We start from the raw sequence: 21,710 nt of genomic DNA, 5'->3' as shown, positions 1-21,710 counted from the left end.
GAGGCGCGGGTTCAACACCAGCACTTAGCGCAAGAATTTGTAATTTTTCCTATACTTTCACTGTTCCAACTGTGACCCTAAGCATAGGGACGTTTTGCGCAGCCTTACACATTCGTTGAACATCACTTATTTTCCATCAAAGCGCCCGTCAGTAACTTTATAATCGATAAAGCGCGACCACCGCCGTGTAAGCAGAAAATTATTTAGTGTGTCGTAACAAAATTCAACACATCATTAATAATCAATGAATATCTTGGCTATGGGGGCCTGTAATTTGCTAATATTTAAGCATTTACATGAGCAGTTAGGATAAAACCCTAATTGAGATCAAATGACAAGAGGCCGTATTTCACCGGTTACGTGTAACTATTTGCCAGATATCACACTGTCGCCGCTGATCTGGCTTTTCTGTGTATGCTGTACGTCTTTCAATGAATTTGATGTTAATTTGAACTCTGAGAAACAAGGTTTCATTCCCTCAAGTCACAGGCATTTGATTTTTTGCGCCAAAATGGACAAAAGGACCAATATGTGTGTCCGTATATATGTAAACGAATTGTATCATTCCAGACAAGAACAAAGTTAACAATAGTACGTGTACGTGCATATGTGGATGAAGCCCTTGGTCATTATTGATTGTAAAGACTTACACTATGCATCCATCTAAAGGTAGTTATCTACATCAGCCGTTAGCTATATATTCTGCGGCATGTACAGGAACACATATCTTTTGTTTTATTTATTTGTTTGCATGGCAACGGTTCACATCAAAAGCTTCTGCAGTAAAAGCAAAGAATCCAGGCTCCAGTGGCAGGAACAAAGTCGTATGGATAAAACAGGTATATAGTTAGATTAAAAAAATAAACTTTGATGGGACAAGTACTGACGTCAAACACACACATATATCAAAGTTGACTTACATGATTTATCTATTTATCAAGATTCCCCCGGTTCTGCCCGGTTTCCACCCACCATTACGCTGGCCGCCATCGTGTAAGTGAAATATTTTTGAGTATGTTTAAAACACCAGTCAAATAAATAAATAAATATTTATCATTATTTTCCTGAACAAATAATTATATGTTTAACCAATAGGAAATGGGTGTTGGAAAATTAGCCATTTCATGGCTTTGTGTTAAGGTCATGGGTTACGAGAACAAAGAAAGTGAACATTCTAGATGTATTGGCTACACACTGGTATCGTTTTACACGTCTGTCAGTCCGTCATCTTTTCAGTCTGTTTACCAATTGGTTTTCGGGACTTTTTCTGAAACCGGTACATCACACTGAATTTGATTAATTTATTTCATTGGGGTTTTACGTCGTACTCAATAGCATTTCACTTGATATTTTGTACGACGGCGGTCAGACTTTTGGTGAGAGGAAACCATGCGGAACACATTCAACTGAAATTTGCATGGTATATAGCTTCAGCATGAGAAATTACATATGAAGTTCATGTTTCAGGACATTTCGTTCACTTCGAACATAATATTGACCGTTTTTGTGCTATTCTGGACTTGTTGCAAAACGGTTTCTCGTACTGGATGGAAACTATTAGAGTTCATTATGACAAGTGCCGCTGGTTCATTTTCAAGGAAAACATGCCCGTTTTGTTGTGTCATGTACATTCTGACAGTTTTGTGGACCTTTTTGTATGGACCGCATTCAACCTTTTCAAACGCAGATCAGTGCTTATCGAGGATGAATGGTTCTGAATTTTTATCCTCTGTAAACATATCTGCGTTTGTTATAGCACTGGAGTTAGTTCTATAAATACTGATTTTTAGAGCACCAGTACATCGAAATATAATGTTGTCTTTCCACGCTAAACAGGACGTTGGAAAAAGATATTGTATTCAAAACTCTGCATTGTTGTACATGTACAAGCAAACTTGGAGAAAAGGTGAAAAAATCGAAACTGGGTTTTTCATTTTTTCTTTATACCTCTTCACATCAGAAAAAAAGATCAACTTTTAACCATACATAAAGCTATTTCATGAAGCAACATATAATCATGTATATTGTGAGTTCAAGCCCAGCTCATGCTGGTTTCCTGTCTGGTCGTACGTGGAAACGTGTGCCTGCAACCTGCGGGTGGTCGTGGGTTTTAACCCGGCTCTTTCAGGTTTCCTCCCATCATAGGCATAAGTCAAATATTCTTGAATACGTAAAAACTGCAATCGAAAAAATAAATAATTGTAGACCGTGTCTGCGTGTATTCTCGTCACTGTTTGTTATACTTTTAATTCTTAAGTACAGAAGTATGGCCTACTCAATGCTGGTGGTGAACAGACCAGACCTGGGTCTGTCTGACATATACTAGTACGTATGTAAACTGCTGAGAGTCTGAGCTGCCTGCACACTTAACACTTTCCCGGCACACCTAACTCAGATGTGTGTTTACCCAATGACAAACAGCTGTGTCATTTTAACACAGAAATCTCCTCAGTACACAAAATGGCTCCATGTACGTTAAGCTCTGGAACCACGCCACGTGTGTAGCACATAGCCTTTATACCTTTCTCTGTAAAACAAAAGTCTGAAGGATAAGGGTGTAACCTAAACGTACTCGGTATGTAATCGGTTCTACAATACATTGGATGCCTCACGCAGGTTGTTATACGGCTGCTGAATACAGTCATTGGTGTCATATATAGAAGCAATATATACTGCACACTACAAGAACTGCACGTAGGCCCCTGTATTAAATGCATACCAGAGAACTCACTATACACAGAGACAATAGAATCTTCGAAATAATGTTTCAGTGCGCTCGACTACAGCCATCACCGTTATAAAACGACATGTAGGCCTATCGAAAAATTGCCCAATGGCACGACTGATTCTTGTTAACAGTCCATGGAAATCAGTTGTACAATTTCATTCGTTACCGTGGTTTTACCCCGCTGCGTGTCAAACAATCATATGCATATGGAGGTGCACGACGAGATACGACGTCAATAATTGGAAGTCCATCTAGCTATAAACCATTTTATGGCGGCGACACCTGGATCCATTTTTATGAGGAGAATCAGGTACGTTGTGCCCGAGACCACCGCACTTCGACATCTATTTGCGACACCTATTGATGTAAGGCCGCAGCCTTAGGAGCAGCAGGATTCTATTATATTCCACTGACCCGTATATGACAGCCCATATGCTTTGGTGTGTTATATAATATATATGTAACCTATTTCATTAAACATTGCACAGAACAGCGTGCGTACAAGCCATCTTCACGATCTCCAGCGTCATGGGCATAATAATACGGAAAAGATGAAGGTCACAGAATACAGGCCAACATAGGATGAAGTAATACTACTATAAACAAATTCTACAAAAAAATTCTTTATTTCGGTTCGTAACACTTGTAAAGTATTTATGCGCAGCCTATGAATACATAATTTATGCACTCTCGCGATATAAAAAGAAAAATGTACGTGTAGAATAGTGGATAATCACAATAATTTATAAAGTGATAAATAAAAGTATATACATGTAAAAAAAAGACGGAATATCGATGTTCGGACAACCACATACAGAACTGTACATAAAGACGGAATATCGATGTTCGGACAACCACATACAGAACTGTACATGAAGACGGAATATCAATGTTCGGACAACCACATACAGAACTGTACATGAAGATGGAATATCTATGTTCGGACAGCCATACAGAACTGTACATGAAGATGGAATATCGATGTTCGGACAACCATACAGAACTGTACATGAAGACGGAATATCGATGTTCGGACAACCACATACAGAACTGGACATGAGGTCGGAATATCGATGTTCGGACAACCATACAGAACTGTACACGAAGACGGAATATCGATGTTCGGACAACCACATACAAAACTGGACATAAAGCTTTAGATGACCTACTAAGAAGGTTAGAAGTTCAGAGTCATCTATAGGTCGTCTTTAGAAAAGAATATCCCACACGTTGTTTCTTTCTTTGAATATTTGGCCCAACCTAACCATTGCAATTATTCCAGGTTATATAGGTCACTCGATACAATACAGGTCACTCGATACAATATAGGTCACTCGGCTTCTTCATGAGAATCGTAATATTTTTGCCTTTTGTCACAAGGTTTACATGTATATTATAAGACCGTGGAGACTAACTGCATGGAGCCCGATATTTATACTGCTTTATACACGTAATAATTAGTTAACGTCTTACATTTCCATCCTCGGATACATCCTTCGTTATGCTCACCCAACCGTGTCAGTGAATAGGCCAACAATCAACACACTGTCAGACAAGTTAAGCCTATTTTCAATACCTATTTTCTCCCTGTCTCTCTCTCCCTCAAGGTACATGTATATAAACTATATATATCACAGACTCTGTCAACTGCAGGTGGTAAACATGTCAATTTATATACGTGCATACAAGAAGCGCATGCGTCACTAAGTAAAACATAACGATGTGCATGTATCACCATCTAAGTAATCGTATATACATGCAGGGTCACGTGCACTGGTATATAGTAACAGGGCTGCAACAAGAGCAAGCACCTGCAATAAATGAATAAACATACAAACTGTTCTGTCCTGATTAGCACTTCATTCGAGTACATCACGTCGTCCTGAATGGATGTCCAATTTATATGCTTCGCTAAGAATACCTATAAAATATATATGATGCAAAATTATGCTGTACAAAGGCTTCCGACGGACTAGCTGGAGATGTCGAAGAGTCTGAAATGAAAAGCTAACACTGTACACAATAATGCAGAAAAGCAACAATACATGCTATCAACAGCTGCAGCTGGAAAAGTAGGAGAGGTCGTGATGAGGGTGGGGGGTGGATGTCCGCATGATTACACATGGGGTTTCTGTCATGGGGTCGTGGTATTGTCTCCCAGGTTGTGGAGTAATGTTAAATACCTGTGGTTACCTGAAGGGGTGCCTTCACTTATTCCCCATCGTCCTCACCCCCGGGCTCTACCGCCTCCCACTCGTCATCGCCTATAAGCCCTGTCCTGTCCCTCATACTGTCTGAGAAGATGAGGTCGTTGCTAGGGTCACGGGCCTTACACACGGGCTCTATCTCCTCCTCTTCTACCTCCTCCCCGTCCTCGGGTCCCTGCCCTAAGTCCAGATCTACGGGCTGGTTTTCGTTGATCTCAATCAGTAAGTTGACCAGCGCCTCCCGGTCCCCAGTGAAATCGTCTTCCTCCCCGTCCACGTCTTCTAACTCCACCTCGCTGTTCCCAACGTCGAACACCCGTTCTTTGGCGGTCGCCTCGATTTCTTCCTCTTCTACCTCAACACAGTCTTCGTAATCTGCCATAGTCATGATGATATCCCAGTATAAACCCACGGGCACCTCTGTGACGGTAAATACTGGCCCTGCTGGAGAGGAAAAGGGAGAGTTGACTGTAGCGTACACTTCCACAAGGTGAATGGCAGGCAGGTATGATACAGCTCTGAACAGATGTGTGACGGAATGTCTTACTTCTTGTCCCGGTATTCGAATAGAAACTTACACACAGCCTTATGATTTACAAGCTCACAATGCGTATATAGGGAAGCATAGTTATACACGGCTTCCTCGCCTCACCACTCGAACAATCTCACCTACCTACACACTAATTACTGTTACCTGAGAAAGTAGCTCGTTAGCACGGACACGGGTATCGCACGTACGTCTCAGGTGTCTACCGCCTTTGATTGACAGATGACTCAACCCGACGAACCGGTCTTCCTTGGGTGAACGTCAAGGCTCCAGGAATACAGTTCACGCGTAAATCGCTGTGTACACAGGCCTGTGTGTATATGTGATCTTCCAATCTTCCTGAAATGTGAAGAGGTTTATGCAAATCTTCTTAGTGTCAGTCTATATACGTCCGGTGAACCACAGCGATGTGAATTACCGTATATACCTGATTGTAAGTCGATGTTAAAACCCGGCAATTGTATACAAGTGATGTAGAGCAGACAGAAATATGCCGCCCACTGGCCTACAACTGAGATAAGTGTGCAGTCGCTAAGGTATGCTGTAGGGCCACTATAGACTGTTTCAGACGCTCATGCCGTATCATGCATTCACAGGCTTAGCTCAGCTAGTTGCCGACCTGTTTTTTTTTTGTGAACGGTTGTATCTGGAATACAACATAGCATATGTATCCCGGGTTGTATGCGTTATCATAAAAGGTATAATGCAAGTACTTGTACGTAGCCAAACAGAAGTGGCCCTACATAATAATTCGGCCAAAGATGCAACGCCGTTACGCAAGTAGATAATAGACAGCGAAAAAACAAAACAAAACAAATAAACAAACAAACAAAAAAAAAACAACAATGCACAGGTAAACAAATGTACTTGTGACGGTAAGCGATAAACAACCAGTCAGACCTCCAATGAGCTAGCTAAATGTTATGCGCGTCAGATTGTTTGATATTAGACATACATAAATATATAACCCCGTGGGCTTTGTCTGTAGTCCTTTACATCTTTTTGTATATACACCTATCAAATAGGACCTACGCATATAAAGTTCTCAAAAACTCCCAAACTGGAAATGCATTAATTTGTTGAACAAGTCGTTAACTATTTTTTTATACAATACATGTATATGTATTTTAAGGGTGTGAAAGAATTCATAGACTGCCCCTTTAAAGTTATAATACAGACGATTTACACTGGACCTGACAACTATAGTTTAATTTTATTTTGTTTAAAATGAGATGTAGTTAAACGGCGTGAGCTATTATCCAGGATAATAAACACAATATTGTGTTTTCAAACTGTTACAGACCTATAATCACAATATTTTGTTCAATTGGTTGGCACAATAATTGCGTCATGCTTAATACACTCTGTGCTTTCTGGCTTTATCATATAACTAAAAGAAATGTTTACCTGCAATACCCTAAGCATCTCTTCAGTGGTGTTACCACGGTAGTTAATTACGCTCGCACAAATTTACACACGCTTTGTTTAACACTGAAACCTGTCTTATGAGGAAGTTGTAACATGCCCCTGGCATGCCCCTGTTACATCCATGGTAGCATCCAGAGGAGAGATAAGCCACCATGTATGGTAAATGCGCTTGGCGTAGAGTTACGACAGCTTCTTAAGACGGCCCACATGCCTCTAAAGCGTTATGCTGGCCACGCTGCTGCAGCCGATTGGCCTCTGACTATAATGATGTGGAAGGCTGGAATGGAGCTCTTGCTATACTTCGGCTGCGACTTTAAATCAGAAGGTTTTACAAGCACCTGGGAAAAGGGCGGTGGCTTACTATAGGCAAGGCGGTTTCCTCCACCCCATAGACCTGACTGTATAAGAGACGCAATTCTTGATGACGGGGTTGAACACCAATATGTTTACAAAAATAAATAAATAAATCCACAAAGAGCCCTCTAGTAGATGAAAGTGAAATGCACTGAAATTTTCACGAGACACGGCAGCAACTGCAACGCACACTAGTAATTTCCACTAGATAATTCTAGTTTTAAAACTGACCACACATATCGCCATTTCATCAATGATATGTTGTTTTACCTGTACATTACATATGAGAAAGGTTGTCAGTAACTTACCAAAGGTCAGTGCTTTGTTTACCCAAAACACTATAGTCTTCTCAAAACACGGTTTCCTCCACCAATCTAATTGATAACATCATTATCAGTAAAATGCTCAGTGTGTTCTCATGTCCATAAAAGGAAGTTGTTGGAACATAATTTGAGTTCAGTGTTAGTAGGATGCTTGTTACTGGATTATTTTCGATACGATATAGTAGGGAAATTTATTACATGCGGTATAATTATAGATAATAAATATATTTATTATTATTAAAAAGAAAAGTAGGGGAAATTCCATTCAGTCCGTACTTTAATTTTTCATAAATATGAATGATTAAAGAATGCGGATAGGATGTTCACAGCGTGTTTTGATAGTCGTCAGTACAAACCCAAACTGAGCAGTTGTATTGCGTGAATCTGACTGGGGTTCATTTCGAAATTTTTTTCTTCAGATTTCTCTTTATCATCGCTGTTGAATAAAGTGTTCAATTTTAAGTACTGGTTTTAAAAGATATTGAATATTTATATGTATATCCCCTACTTTCTTAAAATATTTATTTGATTGATGTTTTGCGCTGTACTCAAGAATATTTCACTTATATGACGGTGGTTAGCACTATGGTCCATCCACAGGTTTGCTGGCAAATTTTTGGGAATAGTACAAAAACACCTATGTAGCCAGTAACAAAGAAGTATTCCGTGTTCAACGTTCTGTCTGTCATACATATAGGGCCTACACGCGATGTACAGCCTACACAGTGAAGAGAGTTGTCAAAACTGAGTCTAACATGTGTATCCCATCCCGTGTCAACTAAATGTCAACCACTAAACATCACCCACGTTAAACCTGGGACTAATATAACAGATCTGTTATATTACCCACGGGTTAAACTAACTCTGCTTCTCATCTAATGTCATACATCCTATTGCGTTCGTGACCTTTTAGGATGGGTCAATACGATACAGCTACAGATAAAACGTATTGTGGTTAAAAAAAACAAAGCTTATATATTACCATGTATAATTCAAAAGCACCGGATGATCACGGATGTGTGGAAAATGCAAAACCACAACCACACTGTTCAACATGACCTCCCCCCCCACCTCACAAACAACCCCCCAACTTTTTCCTCGTGTAGCTTGTACGTTCTGTGGGATTAAAAGGACTGTATATATTATTATTATGGATACCAATATGTATTTTTTACGGTAAACTCAGTCAAAGTTATATTGGGGAGGAAAAAGGGTACCAAGTTATAGTGTCAGAATACATGTACACTGTCAGATTTAGTAAATGAAAGTGTTTTGTCAAATTTCACACTCAAAGACATCGGCAGAAAAAAAAGAGAATCTATCCTTTTTTGCACATTAGAGTGATCTCCCTTGGGTGTGCACAAGGACAGTGACTAGACATACCCTTAAAAAGTTAATAACTTGGTATAAACACATCTGTTGATCTGCACAGTTTACAACACATACAGTTTCATTGGGAAGATTCTTTCTTAGCCGGCTTGTTTTCTCCTCAGTTCCAAACGACCTATACTGGTATACGGTACACTTGTGCTCAAGCGCTCAGCACCTTGTAACCGGAACATTTCTTTCTCACTTACAAAAAGATTCCCGCCAATCGGTTAGGAATGGCATATGTCATTTTAGAGCACACCACATTTGTCTAGCCCGGGCTTTTGACTTTAAACTCGTCCTCTATATTCAAACTATTCACTCCGCAACCGTGTATTGGTGAAATAATCTTAAGTTTTATATATAAGGCCAATGGCCTTCAGAACATTGAAAGCATCGTTCACTGTTTTTCGGACACGTTATCATAAATACAGTATTTAAAAATCGGGTCCAAGCCAAACTGATAGTGCATGGTAGTCTTGTAATACACGAATATTATCTACATTCCACTTTGACAACAAATCGTAATTTCAAGGTAGGAATAGAAAAGACACCGCCCAGCTTTGGTCAGAATTAACTTCAACGAGGAAAAGCATAACCTAAACTTTTCAAACCTTCGTGTTTAATATTTTCTCTCCTTGCACAAGTTATTTCGCACCGTATACTACATATGACAACCGAAAAAGATGCGTATAGGCGTATCATGCCTTAGGATAGCAAACGTCCCAGTATCTTTAAGACGATGACATAAAACCCAAGAGTCGCCTTCCGTGAGCATTAGCCTGTACATGCATATTAAATTGTTTCAGCACCGTATACATGTAGAATATAGCAGAATCTAAAATAAAATTTAAATGTATAAAAAATGCACAGCCCGGGGGAAACCCACGACAATCCGCAGGTTTCTTGACGTGACCTTCCCACGTACGGCCGGAAAGGAAGCCAGTATGAGCTGCACTTGAACTCACAGTGACGAAGGCCTTATAGAAGTGAAAGCAAGAAATCTCTGCAAAACTCTTCGTCCAGAGACTGTCATATATGCGAGGTTCGAAAACATACACGTAGGCCGATATGGTGCAGCATGATCTTGTATAAGTTCATTTGCAATGGTGCCATAAAGCGTTGAGCCTCATGCAGGAAGATCCATGGTTTGTTCAAGACGCATGCATGGTTATCATAAAGCTAAACCCATCCCGCGCAACAAATCACATATTTTCCTACTTCGGAATATTTGGCGAAACATGGAATTTAAAAGTCCAAAAAAAATTCTGCATTTGGCAATTGTTAAACCGTCTTTTGAAAGTACAAAGCAACAAAATTGTTACTCACTGAACTGAAAAATGCAAGATGTATAAAATACGCTTTCGCTCTAGGAAGTTCAAAATTTGAATACTGAACAATGTACCAATCACATTTTTGTGTTGTTTCTAGTTCTGTTTTTTTTTTTTAAGCACTTGTAATTTGTGACTTCAAATTGCTTAATAAGTACGAGCCCAGGAAATATAAGTACCAGTATGTAAAATAACGAATTTTCGTGGTCTGCACAAATAATTTGGTTCATTTAACCTTAATCATTTGCCACTAGACTTTCTTGCAATCATTGTGACCCTTATGATGATCTGTAAGACCGGGTAAACAACAGTGAGACACCGGACCCTAACTGATCCTTGCTCCCCATGCAGAATCAATGTGAACAAGGTGTCTTGGTTTCACAAATCTTTCTGGCTGCAAATTAGTTTTAGTGTGCATGGTACAAAAGAACACCCCTGATAACTGGAGCTGTGGCCATTGCAGTGCATGGTACAAACGACATCGCTGATAACTGGAGTGTTGGTCATTGCAGTGCATGGTACAAATGACATCCCTGATAACTGTAGCGTTGGCCATTGCAGCGCATGGTACAACGGACATCCCTGATAACTGGAGCCGTGGCCGTTGGAGCGCATGGTACAAACAACATTGCTGATAACTGGAGCCGTGGCCGTTGCAGCGCATGGTACAAAATGGCATCCCTGATAAGTGGAGTGGTGGCCATTGCAGCGCATGGTACAAACGACATCCCTGATAACTGGAGCCGTGGAAGTTTTAGCGCATGGTACAAACAACATTGCTGATAACTGGAGCCGTGGCCGTTGCAGCACATAGTGCAAAATGGCATTCCTTATAACTGGACCGAATCAATTGTCAATTGGAGCCCTTGAACCACCATACCATCACTGTATTCCATGGCAAATGCGAATCTACAAACACATTTTAAAGACCTTCAATTTACAAGTTCCAACTTCAAATCTGAATTAGTTTACTTGTTCTAATTTCAAGTTACAAGTTGAAACTTGAAGTACAAACTTTAAACTTTTAACTAAAAGTCTCTAAAGTCTCATGATGATAAGTGAAGCAGCGGCCATTCAGCGCAAACATGGAGAATGTCCTCTAGTGAGAGGGCAATATATATGCGTAGCAGAGAAACTATACTCAAAACTATACTCTGACTACAGCTATACTCAAAGGAAGTGAATGTCTCATTCAATAATAAGTATAATCACATTAATCAATCACTTATCTACTACCTGTAATTTATTCTATTGGCATTTAAACTGACGAATTCTTCAGGACCTTTTCATTTCTGCTAATGATTGGGATATTATCATTAAAGAAACTAGACATAAAACTACAGATCAGCGACTGCTATTCAGCAGTCTGCAACAAAAGCAACACTGGTTGTGAACACTATTACAGACAACCAAACAAAACACATGGTGTGTAGAAATTCTTTATTTGCGCCACCATCTATATGGTATAAAATTACAATATTTTGGTAAAATAATTTTTTCGTATAAAAATGGAAGGATATGTATGTATTTATGACCCTTGTATAATATAATTAGACCATGGCTCAAGCTGATAGACTGCACACTATGTATGATTCACCAATATGGATACAACTTTCTATACACACCTGCAAACGTCACCGAAACTAAATAGAAAGACATGTACTGTAATGAATTTTCCATTTTGTATTATCTGCCCTAGAAATTGTTTTTCTATATGATAATTTTAATCTTCATTGACCTTGGATACAAGCTACAGAGTCATTTCATGATGTACAGTGTGAAAAAGGCAATCTATCCATGCTCAATTTCTTAAATTTTCAATTTACATCAAGTGTATTTCCTAGTCTATTGTAACACCAAAGTTAACTGTTTCAACACAATTATTACTTATTACTCATGCCCTTATAGCCAATGCCCCAAAAACTAAACAAAATTGCTAAGTTATGAACAGCTATTCGACTGGAGAGGGTTCCTGAAACCAACCTTTGTTCAGAGAAAATATATTTTAAGAAGGATTCAGAATGCATATGTCTTCAAATTTGTACGATGTTATTTCGTTGTCAGCCATTGTGTTTATAAATGTACACGTACACACAACCATTCTCTGTCACTAAAATGGCCACAGTCATTAATATAACTATAAAGAACAAGGTCACAGTGGCTTGTTTTCCATATAGATATTCACGTTACAGGGTTGCTGTTAGCACAAGACAACTTATTCAAACAGTATCGTTTCTGTATGAACTTGGGATATGGATGTTTCAAGTGCTGAGTGAGAGGTTTGCTTCGAGGTAGACATATTCCCTATAGGTACAATTTAAAAGTATAGCAAAGGCTTAAAAGTCACCTCCAATGAATCGAGCTTCTTTGGGGTGGAAATTGGATAGATTTGTATTATAATGTTAATCCATGGAAGTACAGCCTAGCTGTTTATCATGGTTCATTTTGTTCATTCTGAAAGCTGACAAATAAAGTCTGGTCAGGCTTATACAGCACCCAGCTGATTTTTCCTCCTGAACACAACAGTAGACTGCTGCATTACATTTTAGAAAAGTTGTTGTTGTTGAGAAAAAGTTTTTTGCTGCAATAACTTCCCCAAATCTCCAAATACAGGTGACAGTTTTGCTGAACAAGTAATGCTTTTTTGTGTGTTATAATTGTGAAAAACAAATCATTATTATGCAATTCTGAGAATTTAATATTTCAGTCACCACAACAGCTTTGCCGCAGTATCTGAAAAATGTATTTTCCCCAAACAAATCTTATACATATTCTAACTATTATTATTGCCATCCCAATCTGATTGACAGCATGTTTGTTTGTAGTGACCATGGATAAATAATGGTACGCAAGGCATGGAAATATTCATATACAGGGAATAATTCAGGATATCACATGGAAATAAGCATAAAATATCACCGAAACATAAACAGTATATAAATACAGTATTATAGTGTACAGGCACATGCAATGATTACCACATCTAATATGATGGAGTACATGTCTATGACTATAATTATCATTCCCCAACCAAATGTGATTTATTGGCAACAGGTTATAAATGTTAATTTTGTTTATGCGATAAACAAAAAAGAATGTACAAAAAACAACAACAGTGTGGCAAATTCAACAATTTACAATTAACAACTAAGACAGTATAACAATGTATATGTGTATAGCTAACTCATTGTAAAATGAATCAAAGTTTCTTGGCCATAAAATAGACATTAATGTACATGTGGCCTATCATTACTTTTCAATATGTGATCAATATCCTGTAAAGTAGCCACAGGCACATGTACTCGGCCATATCTTAACAATGCTGTACAAAATATGTAACTGATTAGCCACATAAAATAGGCATTTTCATGTACACACAATTATCAGGTATCAGCTTTAGAAGAAAGCTCATGTGTATCTGTTCTAAACACATAAAACAAAAAATGTACAAAAGTATTCTCTACACCAATGATCAGAGATAATTATAGTGCAATTGCACTGTTCTTCTTGATGGTAATTTTAATTTTTATCAGGTGTCCCCATTTTTAAGAAAAAGTATTTACAAATACCAGAACTATTAATGCTAACAACAACACGATCATGTACGACTGCATGATATGTTACACTATAAGAGACCAAAATGGGTTTTCCCCTTAGCCTAAGTCCTGCCAGTTATGCATATACATGTTATAATATTACTGGAATGGCCTAGTACAAAGCAGGCCTAAACAGGACCCACAGAATGATGTGGGTAAGTACACTGAAAATGTTCAATGTGTAATTAATACCTGAAATATCCAAATTATAGTTTCAAAGTCACTAAGAAAAGTATTGTATAATCACTACACATGACTATACGAATTTTTTTTTTTTTTTTTTACACATTTAAGTTAAATTTATCATACAATGTTCCCTATAATTTTGGTTTTTGTAGGATATACTGTAATCTGGGGCACCTGTAAAGGCTATCAGAATGGCTTTGTACTTGGCCCTGATGGCAGTCATGTTAATGGGTGAAGGAAATATGCAGAGTGCCAGGAGGGTTCACACACCTGAATATGAACTGGATAACGCCTCAGCAGTACTGTAACTACAAAGAAGTTAAAGTACTGCTGAAGCACTAAATGTTTATGTACATGTATATACAGATGATTTAAAATATCCCAAAATGGGAACTCTGTGTCAAGAAGTTTGACTAAAACCATCCAAAACATGTGTGACCTAATATACAAGTCACCATAGTGTGTCAGTGACATTCAAAAGCGACTAAATTTTTCATTTTTCAAAGATATTTAAAAAAAAATTTAAATCCTAGATTTATTATACATTGCGTTTTACAGGTATTATTGCAATTAATTATTAATGTGTGTGTCTTTTCATGATATATCACTTATTTTTCATCAGGTATTTTCTTTCTTTTATTTATGTAATACAATTTCTCATCCCTGTACATACATCTAATGATCTCAGACTTTGTTACTTTCTGAAATTCTGACGTATCTGTTCCTCTTCCATGTATGCACAGTGAAACAGATCTATCATTCTCTTTGCCATCGCTCTCCCACAAAAACACTGTGACAGTTTACAAAACAATCCAGGAGGACAATGAAGTCTCATATCTCAACACTGCGGCTGATAACCTCATCACACACTTCATAACCTTCACATTCAAGTTTCCTCATGACTGCTTGAACATGTGAAATCATTTGGCCAGGCACTATTTGGAAGATCCCTGAATCTTATGTTAATGGCTTATCCAAATTATGCATATTACAGAAAATTTCTGCCTTTGAAGATCACCTTAAAAAATGACATTAATGGGTTATGAGGGACCAGTAACAGACCATCCTTTCTGAGTTACTTCCCCTTACGTCAGGGGCCAGCACTCACACACACAAACGCACTTCAGACCACAAAGCTCCAAGTTGCCATTATTATGCCATGGAATCACTCTCCTCACCATCACTTCCTGATCTCACCATGAAGGAATATTTACCATGGGAAAGGTTTCCGTCTCCCTCTGACTTGGAAGTCTCCACGGTGGAGATGTGGTATGATTTCGTGACAAAACGTGAGGTATGGGTGTTGCTGTCACCCCCGTTAGCAGTCACAGGTGAGGAAGAGTGACTCGATGCACCAGAATTATTATCTGACAAATTTTTTAAATTCTCAAACCCGGGATATATTTTAGTTCTGATCAAGCCTGACGACTGCTCTTCAGATTCTGAATCAGAATCCCTCAAGTCCTCGTAGTTTTTGTATTTTTTCAGCTCGTGTTTCACAGACTCGTCATCGATGTTGTTGTTAAATGTCCAATTGCGATTCTCCCCGTCTTTACCATCAACACTGGGGATTTCACTGAACGACCCAGACCGCACAAGTCGCTTACCAGACCAGTCCAAGAAACCTGAGTCAGAATGACCTTTCTTTTCTGACTTAAACGAGCCTGGCCTGTCCTCTCTTTGGACAGTTTTTTCGTGTCCTCCCATGGCAACATCGTAGGACATGGCCCTTGTCATTGGACGGGTAGACAAATCTGTGGTGTCCTCTTCCGTGTTGGCTCTCCATAACTCCTGGACCACGTCCCCACTGGACGCCTCAACACGATACGCCCTGTCTCTGTCAGCCATCATTTGCGCTTTGAAAGAGTTCAAATCCTCAGCACTCAAATCATGACTCACCTCAATGTTCTCATCACTCACCGTGGACTCGATTTTGTACTCGCCCTCCTCTGCCGAGCTGTCCTCGTCGCCGCTGCTGGATGTTACCTTTCCTGGGGACATCACGGAGAACTTTGGCGCAGCAAACTCCTGTGTCACCACCTCTGACACCACGGTGGGTTCGTTCTCGAAGAGTGAACGCGAGTCACGCAGGCTGGCGCCATAAATCTTATCAGTGCTACTGTCTCGCCTCACACTCACAGCCTCTAGATTCTCCTCCACCACAGCTTCCGTGTCCGAGGGAATATTTCCACTCATGGACGCTTCCACAGAGGAACTGTCCCGCAACATGTCCTCACTTAACATTTTTGTTATTTCAGTAAGATCTCTGACCTCATTGTCGTTGTTTACATCAATCTCCACGTCCTCAAACTCGATCTGAGTGTCAATATCAAAGGCTTTCTTGTGATTCTGAGGCACAATGTCTTCCTCCTCAACACTGCTACGTTTGTCAAAGTCCAGAGCGGCGTTCAACCTGGAGCTCTGCACTATGGGCACAATGCCTTCCTCCACCTCTAACCGATTCTGCTGAAGAGACCCCAGACTTACTTCTGCCTCTGTCGCTAGGGACTGTTTAGCATCCACAATATCATCAGACACATTGGCAACTCTGGTCTCAGCCGCATCCATCTCCAATTGTACATCAAACAAATTAACAGTCCTTCCATCCTTGGAATTATTTTGTCTAGAGGGATCTTCAGTGTTCAAAGTCTCGTCAATTTTGTCCTGCAATGTGCTATACGCCGGAGGCTTTTCTGTACTCTCTATTCTACTAAACATGGCATCGAAGTCCAATGCTGCCTGTGCTGTTTCACTTTTGCCATTGTTAATGCTCTGACTGACATCCTTGACAGGTGTGTTGTTAAGGGATACAGTAATGTCATCTAATGTATCTGAAGGCAGACTGGAATCATTCAGTGTGGACAAACTGCCTGCTGTCACGTCAAAGAAAGAACTGTCAGTTTTATCAGTATTGGCATTCAAGCTCACCTCAGCTGGAGAAACCTCGACATTCTCAGTTTTCACCTTAATGTTCACATCATCCCTTTTCTCTGCATTCCGCTTAGCTTCGTTAAACAACTTGTCTGCATCAGAGAACAGTTTATCAGCTTCTTCGGAGTATTTTCCATCTTGAAAAACAGGTAAGTTGATGTCTTCCCACTTTTGCTTTGGCTGCCCTTCCTTGCAGGATGAGAGCTGTACACTGTGAATCTTAGAATGGCCATTTCTATAAGAATCGGGCTTCATTTCACTGAAGTTTCTCTTCTTTTTGAATGCTGAATCTTTTCCAACTGTGTTCAAAGTGTCCAGTGACTGGCTGCGGTAGATTGGGTGATTGAGCTGAGTGTCAAGGTCATTGGCACTGCGCCTGTCGGGCACCATGCGGCCATTCTTTTGCAGTGTAACCTTCACTGGATAAGGAGATGCGTAGCTGAGGATGGTCAGAGCATCTTCATACACCATCGACTCAAAGGATATTGTCACACTTTGTATGCGATCACCTGAGAAACAGCCAGAAAATAACAAATGCTTAAGAACTGAAACTTTATAGCTTATCTACAAACAATGTATACTTGCCATGATATCCCCTCCCATGTGTGTACATGTACCCTTAATGATCCCTCATTTCACAAATGTGCATTTTGAGGTGCAAATAAATGTCATAAATATTACTTTCGTTTCTTAAACTTACAATTGTCCAGAAGAAAATCATCTCATGTTCCAAGCATGTTCCTCAAAACACCTTTCCAAAGTCAATAGAACTCTCAGAATCAGGAAAAATGGGCCAGATAGTGGCAGACGAAATTTATGGTCATTTAGGGCACACTTTAAGTTGCGACTAAGTTATTCTGTAAGTTCATTGATGCATCAGCCAGTCGGCGAAATTTTTCATGTCCAACCCTTTAACACAGGCGGCCTATCTTTCAACATGGGCAATACACTTCACCAGGGAGCTTGAGTTAGTGAGTGAGTGCTTGGGGTTTAACTTTGTACTTAACAATTTTCCAGTCATTTTAAAAACGTTTTATAATGCTTATAAATCATGTTTTCTGACCATGGTCAACAAATTTCAAACTGCTGAATAACAAATTTCAAAATGCTAAATAACAAATTTCAAAACGTTTGAAAGCACAGAGTTGGATTCCATCCTGTAAATGATTGGATGGTAAAATCACCAATGGAAATTGGCCTTACCTGCATGGATTTTTCCAGACTCTATAGCGGGCCCTCGGTTATGAACCTGGCTGACGCGGATCCCATCACGGATGCTGCCCTGGATATTGAAGCCTAGACCAATGAAATCCTGACTTTGTAGACAAACACTCACCACTTCCGGCTTCTGGAAACAAAAACATACATGACTTACAGTTTAGAGATTATTTCTCTGCATAAAGTGGACAGTTATCTCTTCTGTGCACATTGTCTGTCCTTGGTGAGAGATTACATGAGAGATATTGTATACTCCACACCTTACTGCGACATACTACAAAATGACCTCTTGTTAGGATCACAATTTATTGCGTTTCTGTCCTGACTACGCATGTTCGCTCAACAACACTTTATGAAACAATCAGTATTTAAATTAAACATACTACACTATTAAACATTTAATCAAAAATAACTATAATGATAGAAATCTGTGTAGAATAATTTGAATGTTGTTTATCAGTTTTTATGATTGCATAGTGCCTATCAAGACGGCTTGTCATCACTAGATTCTGAATGGAAGATGGGTTGGACAAAACAAGGGGAGATAATGCTCACACTATCACAAATCTCCACAAGTAGTGTCCCTTGTTACAAAGCCACATAGGTCAAGTTGTTGACTTATTGGGCCTCTTTCATACAAATTCCCCTTTTAGCTGAAAGGCTCAGGGGGATGCCCTGTTCATTTGTCTGTATTGTGCAGCGGTAAAAACTTTGCAGAAAATGCTTGTGTCAGTTCGACATGGCTGATTTTAATGCATGCATTTGTCACATTGTTTTTTAACCACCCATTAGCTGCAATGCTAATTTCAAGCAGGATTCCTCCTCAATTAATATCCCTTTAACTATGCAGCTTTCATGCATGACAAAAACCACGTGCAAGCTAATTCAAACTAAACCAGTGTTTCTTTACCAGCTGCGAGTGTACTCTTTGAGTCAACACACATACACCTAGGAAATAATATGTTAGTGAAATATTTTTTACGACCTAAAACTCCAATGAAATAAATAAATAAATACATCAAATAATTTCTGATACAAGCATATGCAATGATTAATTTTTACCCTTCCTTTGATCAAGGCAATCTAACAGATAAACTAATGATAAAATGTTAGAAAGACATTTGTTTAATTTAGAGAAAACAGAACAGGTATGATTTATTTGGGAGATAATGATTCATCATTAAAGGCCAAGAGCTGTTAACCAAATCAGATGTAACTAAGTACTGGTCGGTAGTATGAAGAATATTTTCTTTACTTGAGAATCCAAATTTATGCATAAAATTTATAGGTAGAGGAAAAAAAAAAACAAAAAAACAAAAGCTGAACAGTCAATCTTCATTTGAAAACTACACAAAAAAGTAAGAGATTGTAATAGCTCAGAATGAGCTTGCTTTTCAAGGTACAGGTTCCTAGTAATCTTGCAGGATCAATCTTGATTTGAAACTACACAAAGAATAATAGCTTAGACTGAGCTTAAAATTGTTCCAGGTTCCTAGTGTTCTTGACATTAAAAGGCCATGTACATGTATATTAATATGGCAATATTAAAATGCATTCCCCATCAGGCCATCTTAGACCAGACATGATCTACTGGTTTGCTCACTTGAATATCTCTAAGCACTACACTTTTTTCCTCGTCATATATCATGATTGGGCAGCTATTCTTCACTAACCCAATCCCTCCAACCGTTTTCAAATCAAATCTGTGTCATTAGGTACTGTTTTTCATATTAAAGGTTAGAGGTTTGTGAAAGGCTATTTAGTATTCTAACCACATCTCTTGATTCCAGCTGCTTTCAACAGATAACGAAAGATCGGACAGGGCAGATTTAAACTGCACAGCTTAGATGAACATGTAAACTGTTTAATATTCAAGGCCAGTGCAAATCATCTTTCAATGTATGCATAATGTAGATAATTATGGTTGCAAAACTGACCTCTTTGTCACATCAGCAAACAGCTGGCTGAGAGTGCCGGATATCAACATTGATTACTCTTAGTCCATGAATGTGGGCCATTACACTCACGGCAAACCTCTCTGAACTAAAACTCATCATAGCATCTTTCAGTAGCAATGAAGTGTAAGAATGGAATGTTTAAGATGTCACTATACTAAGTACAGTAGGCCCCTAAGGCCCCCTAAGTTATGACCAGCAAGCAGTTTTGGAAATAAGGCTTTCAACAAGTTCACAAGATCGATACTCTGTTCTCATAAAAAATATGAAAGGCACAAGTTGGATCCGAGCTCACAACATGAGGGAGTGGTTTAACTGGATGTCTGGACATTGTTTGAAATGAAACTGTGAGGAAGGATGCATATGTGTAAAACATATAATAATCCCACATGAATGTCTGGGTATTTGTATACAGTATCATCTTTATACATACATGGAACAAGCTCTGAGCCTAAACTAATTCATATTCACAACACTTTCAGAAGTCCACAAAAGCCCAATTTTCCACTTCAACTCCAGACCTCCAGAGCTAGGTCTCCCCTAGAAAACATACATTACTGAGTAAAAAAAAAACACTTATAATGTTAATGTTAGGTCTTCATCTGAGTAAAATGCATATCAGAGTAAAATGCATATCAGATTTCAAGATAGTATGTAAATGTATGTCTACACACGCTTCTAACAGGAATATTTAGCATAGTTTTATAAGAATTCATATAGACATCCGCACTACTCACAACTGATATATCTATTTGATTGATGTTGAACTCTGTGCTCAAGAATGTTTAACACATATTGATAGATTTATGCATATCTCTACTCCAATTTTCTGGAATTCAGATTTATATACAAACGCTTGCGTGTATATTAAAATAGGCAATTTTCAGTATAAGTTCTTAAGATGAAAAAGTGGGAAATATATTTATAGCAAACTGAACTAATTTAAAGCAGACACAAGCATGTATTGTGCACATTTCTAACAATAAAAACGCGCATTCCTGGGAATAAAATAATTTCATTCCAGGTGACCTATTTATCCTTACACTAGCCTCTGAAGAACAGGTTTATAATTAAAACTTCCAGGTATAAACTAAGGTGTCAGGTAGAAAACCACGATAGGTCAGAAAGTTTATTCTCTAGTTCTCAACAGCTTCAGGCTGTGAATGGTCAGGCCCTTGAATAGTCATTAAGATTTTGCCCCTCCTTTAAAAGTATTGTGTGAGGAATCTAGGTGCAGCGTTTGTGTTCTCAGGAGAATGTTTGCTGGCTGATTTACGCACACTGCTATACATGAGACGGGTGATCCACTTATGCCATGTTTGTAAAATGGCCTCAATCCTTCTCGGGATATGTGCCTGATAAAACTGCCAAAGAGAAAACAGGTTGACACACAAAAGGCTAAAGCATGTCCGGAATTTTGATAGTTATGTGGACGAACCCTTACAATACATCTGCTTCAGAGTCACTTCAACCGTGAGGGGCACAAGAGGGGGTCTCGAAACTTTGCCTCAAACAACACCTGTCCTCTTTACTTGACA

The 21,710-nt window shown here is 38.9% G+C and overlaps 2 protein-coding genes across 4 annotated transcripts in view; both read right to left on the bottom strand.

Moving 5' to 3' along the window:
* Positions 1–4,768: 4,768 nt before the first annotated feature.
* LOC135468671 (uncharacterized) lies at positions 4,769–5,981 on the bottom strand. Of its 3 annotated transcripts, none has more exons than XM_064747048.1 (2): positions 5,624–5,981; positions 4,769–5,379 (listed from the first exon to the last, which is right to left on the bottom strand). In XM_064747048.1, exon 2 carries the CDS (start codon positions 5,321–5,323, stop codon positions 4,940–4,942), a length of 384 nt encoding a protein of 127 aa, XP_064603118.1. In that variant the 5' UTR covers positions 5,324–5,379; positions 5,624–5,981; the 3' UTR covers positions 4,769–4,939. The 3 variants fall into 3 exon arrangements, with proteins under 3 accessions (XP_064603118.1, XP_064603116.1, XP_064603117.1); XM_064747046.1 differs by having other exon boundaries at positions 5,630–5,981; XM_064747047.1 differs by having other exon boundaries at positions 4,769–5,376; positions 5,630–5,981.
* A 5,740-nt stretch (positions 5,982–11,721) lies between these two features.
* The window catches only part of LOC135468406 (uncharacterized), a 41,874-nt gene continuing 31,885 nt past the window's right edge, over positions 11,722–21,710 (bottom strand). The window contains exons 5-6 of the mRNA XM_064746650.1: positions 18,203–18,347; positions 11,722–17,508 (exon numbers count right to left, since the gene is read on the bottom strand). Coding sequence (XP_064602720.1) covers positions 15,221–17,508; positions 18,203–18,347 — 2,433 coding nt within the window. The 3' untranslated portion in view covers positions 11,722–15,220. The remainder of the gene's footprint in view (positions 17,509–18,202; positions 18,348–21,710) is intronic.

Source organism: Liolophura sinensis, chromosome 6 (assembly GCF_032854445.1).
Source record: "Liolophura sinensis isolate JHLJ2023 chromosome 6, CUHK_Ljap_v2, whole genome shotgun sequence".
NCBI classification, from domain to species: Eukaryota; Metazoa; Mollusca; class Polyplacophora; order Chitonida; family Chitonidae; genus Liolophura; species Liolophura sinensis.
The sequence above is the reverse complement of the archived record's forward strand: the minus strand, read 5'-3'. Positions and strand labels throughout refer to the sequence as shown.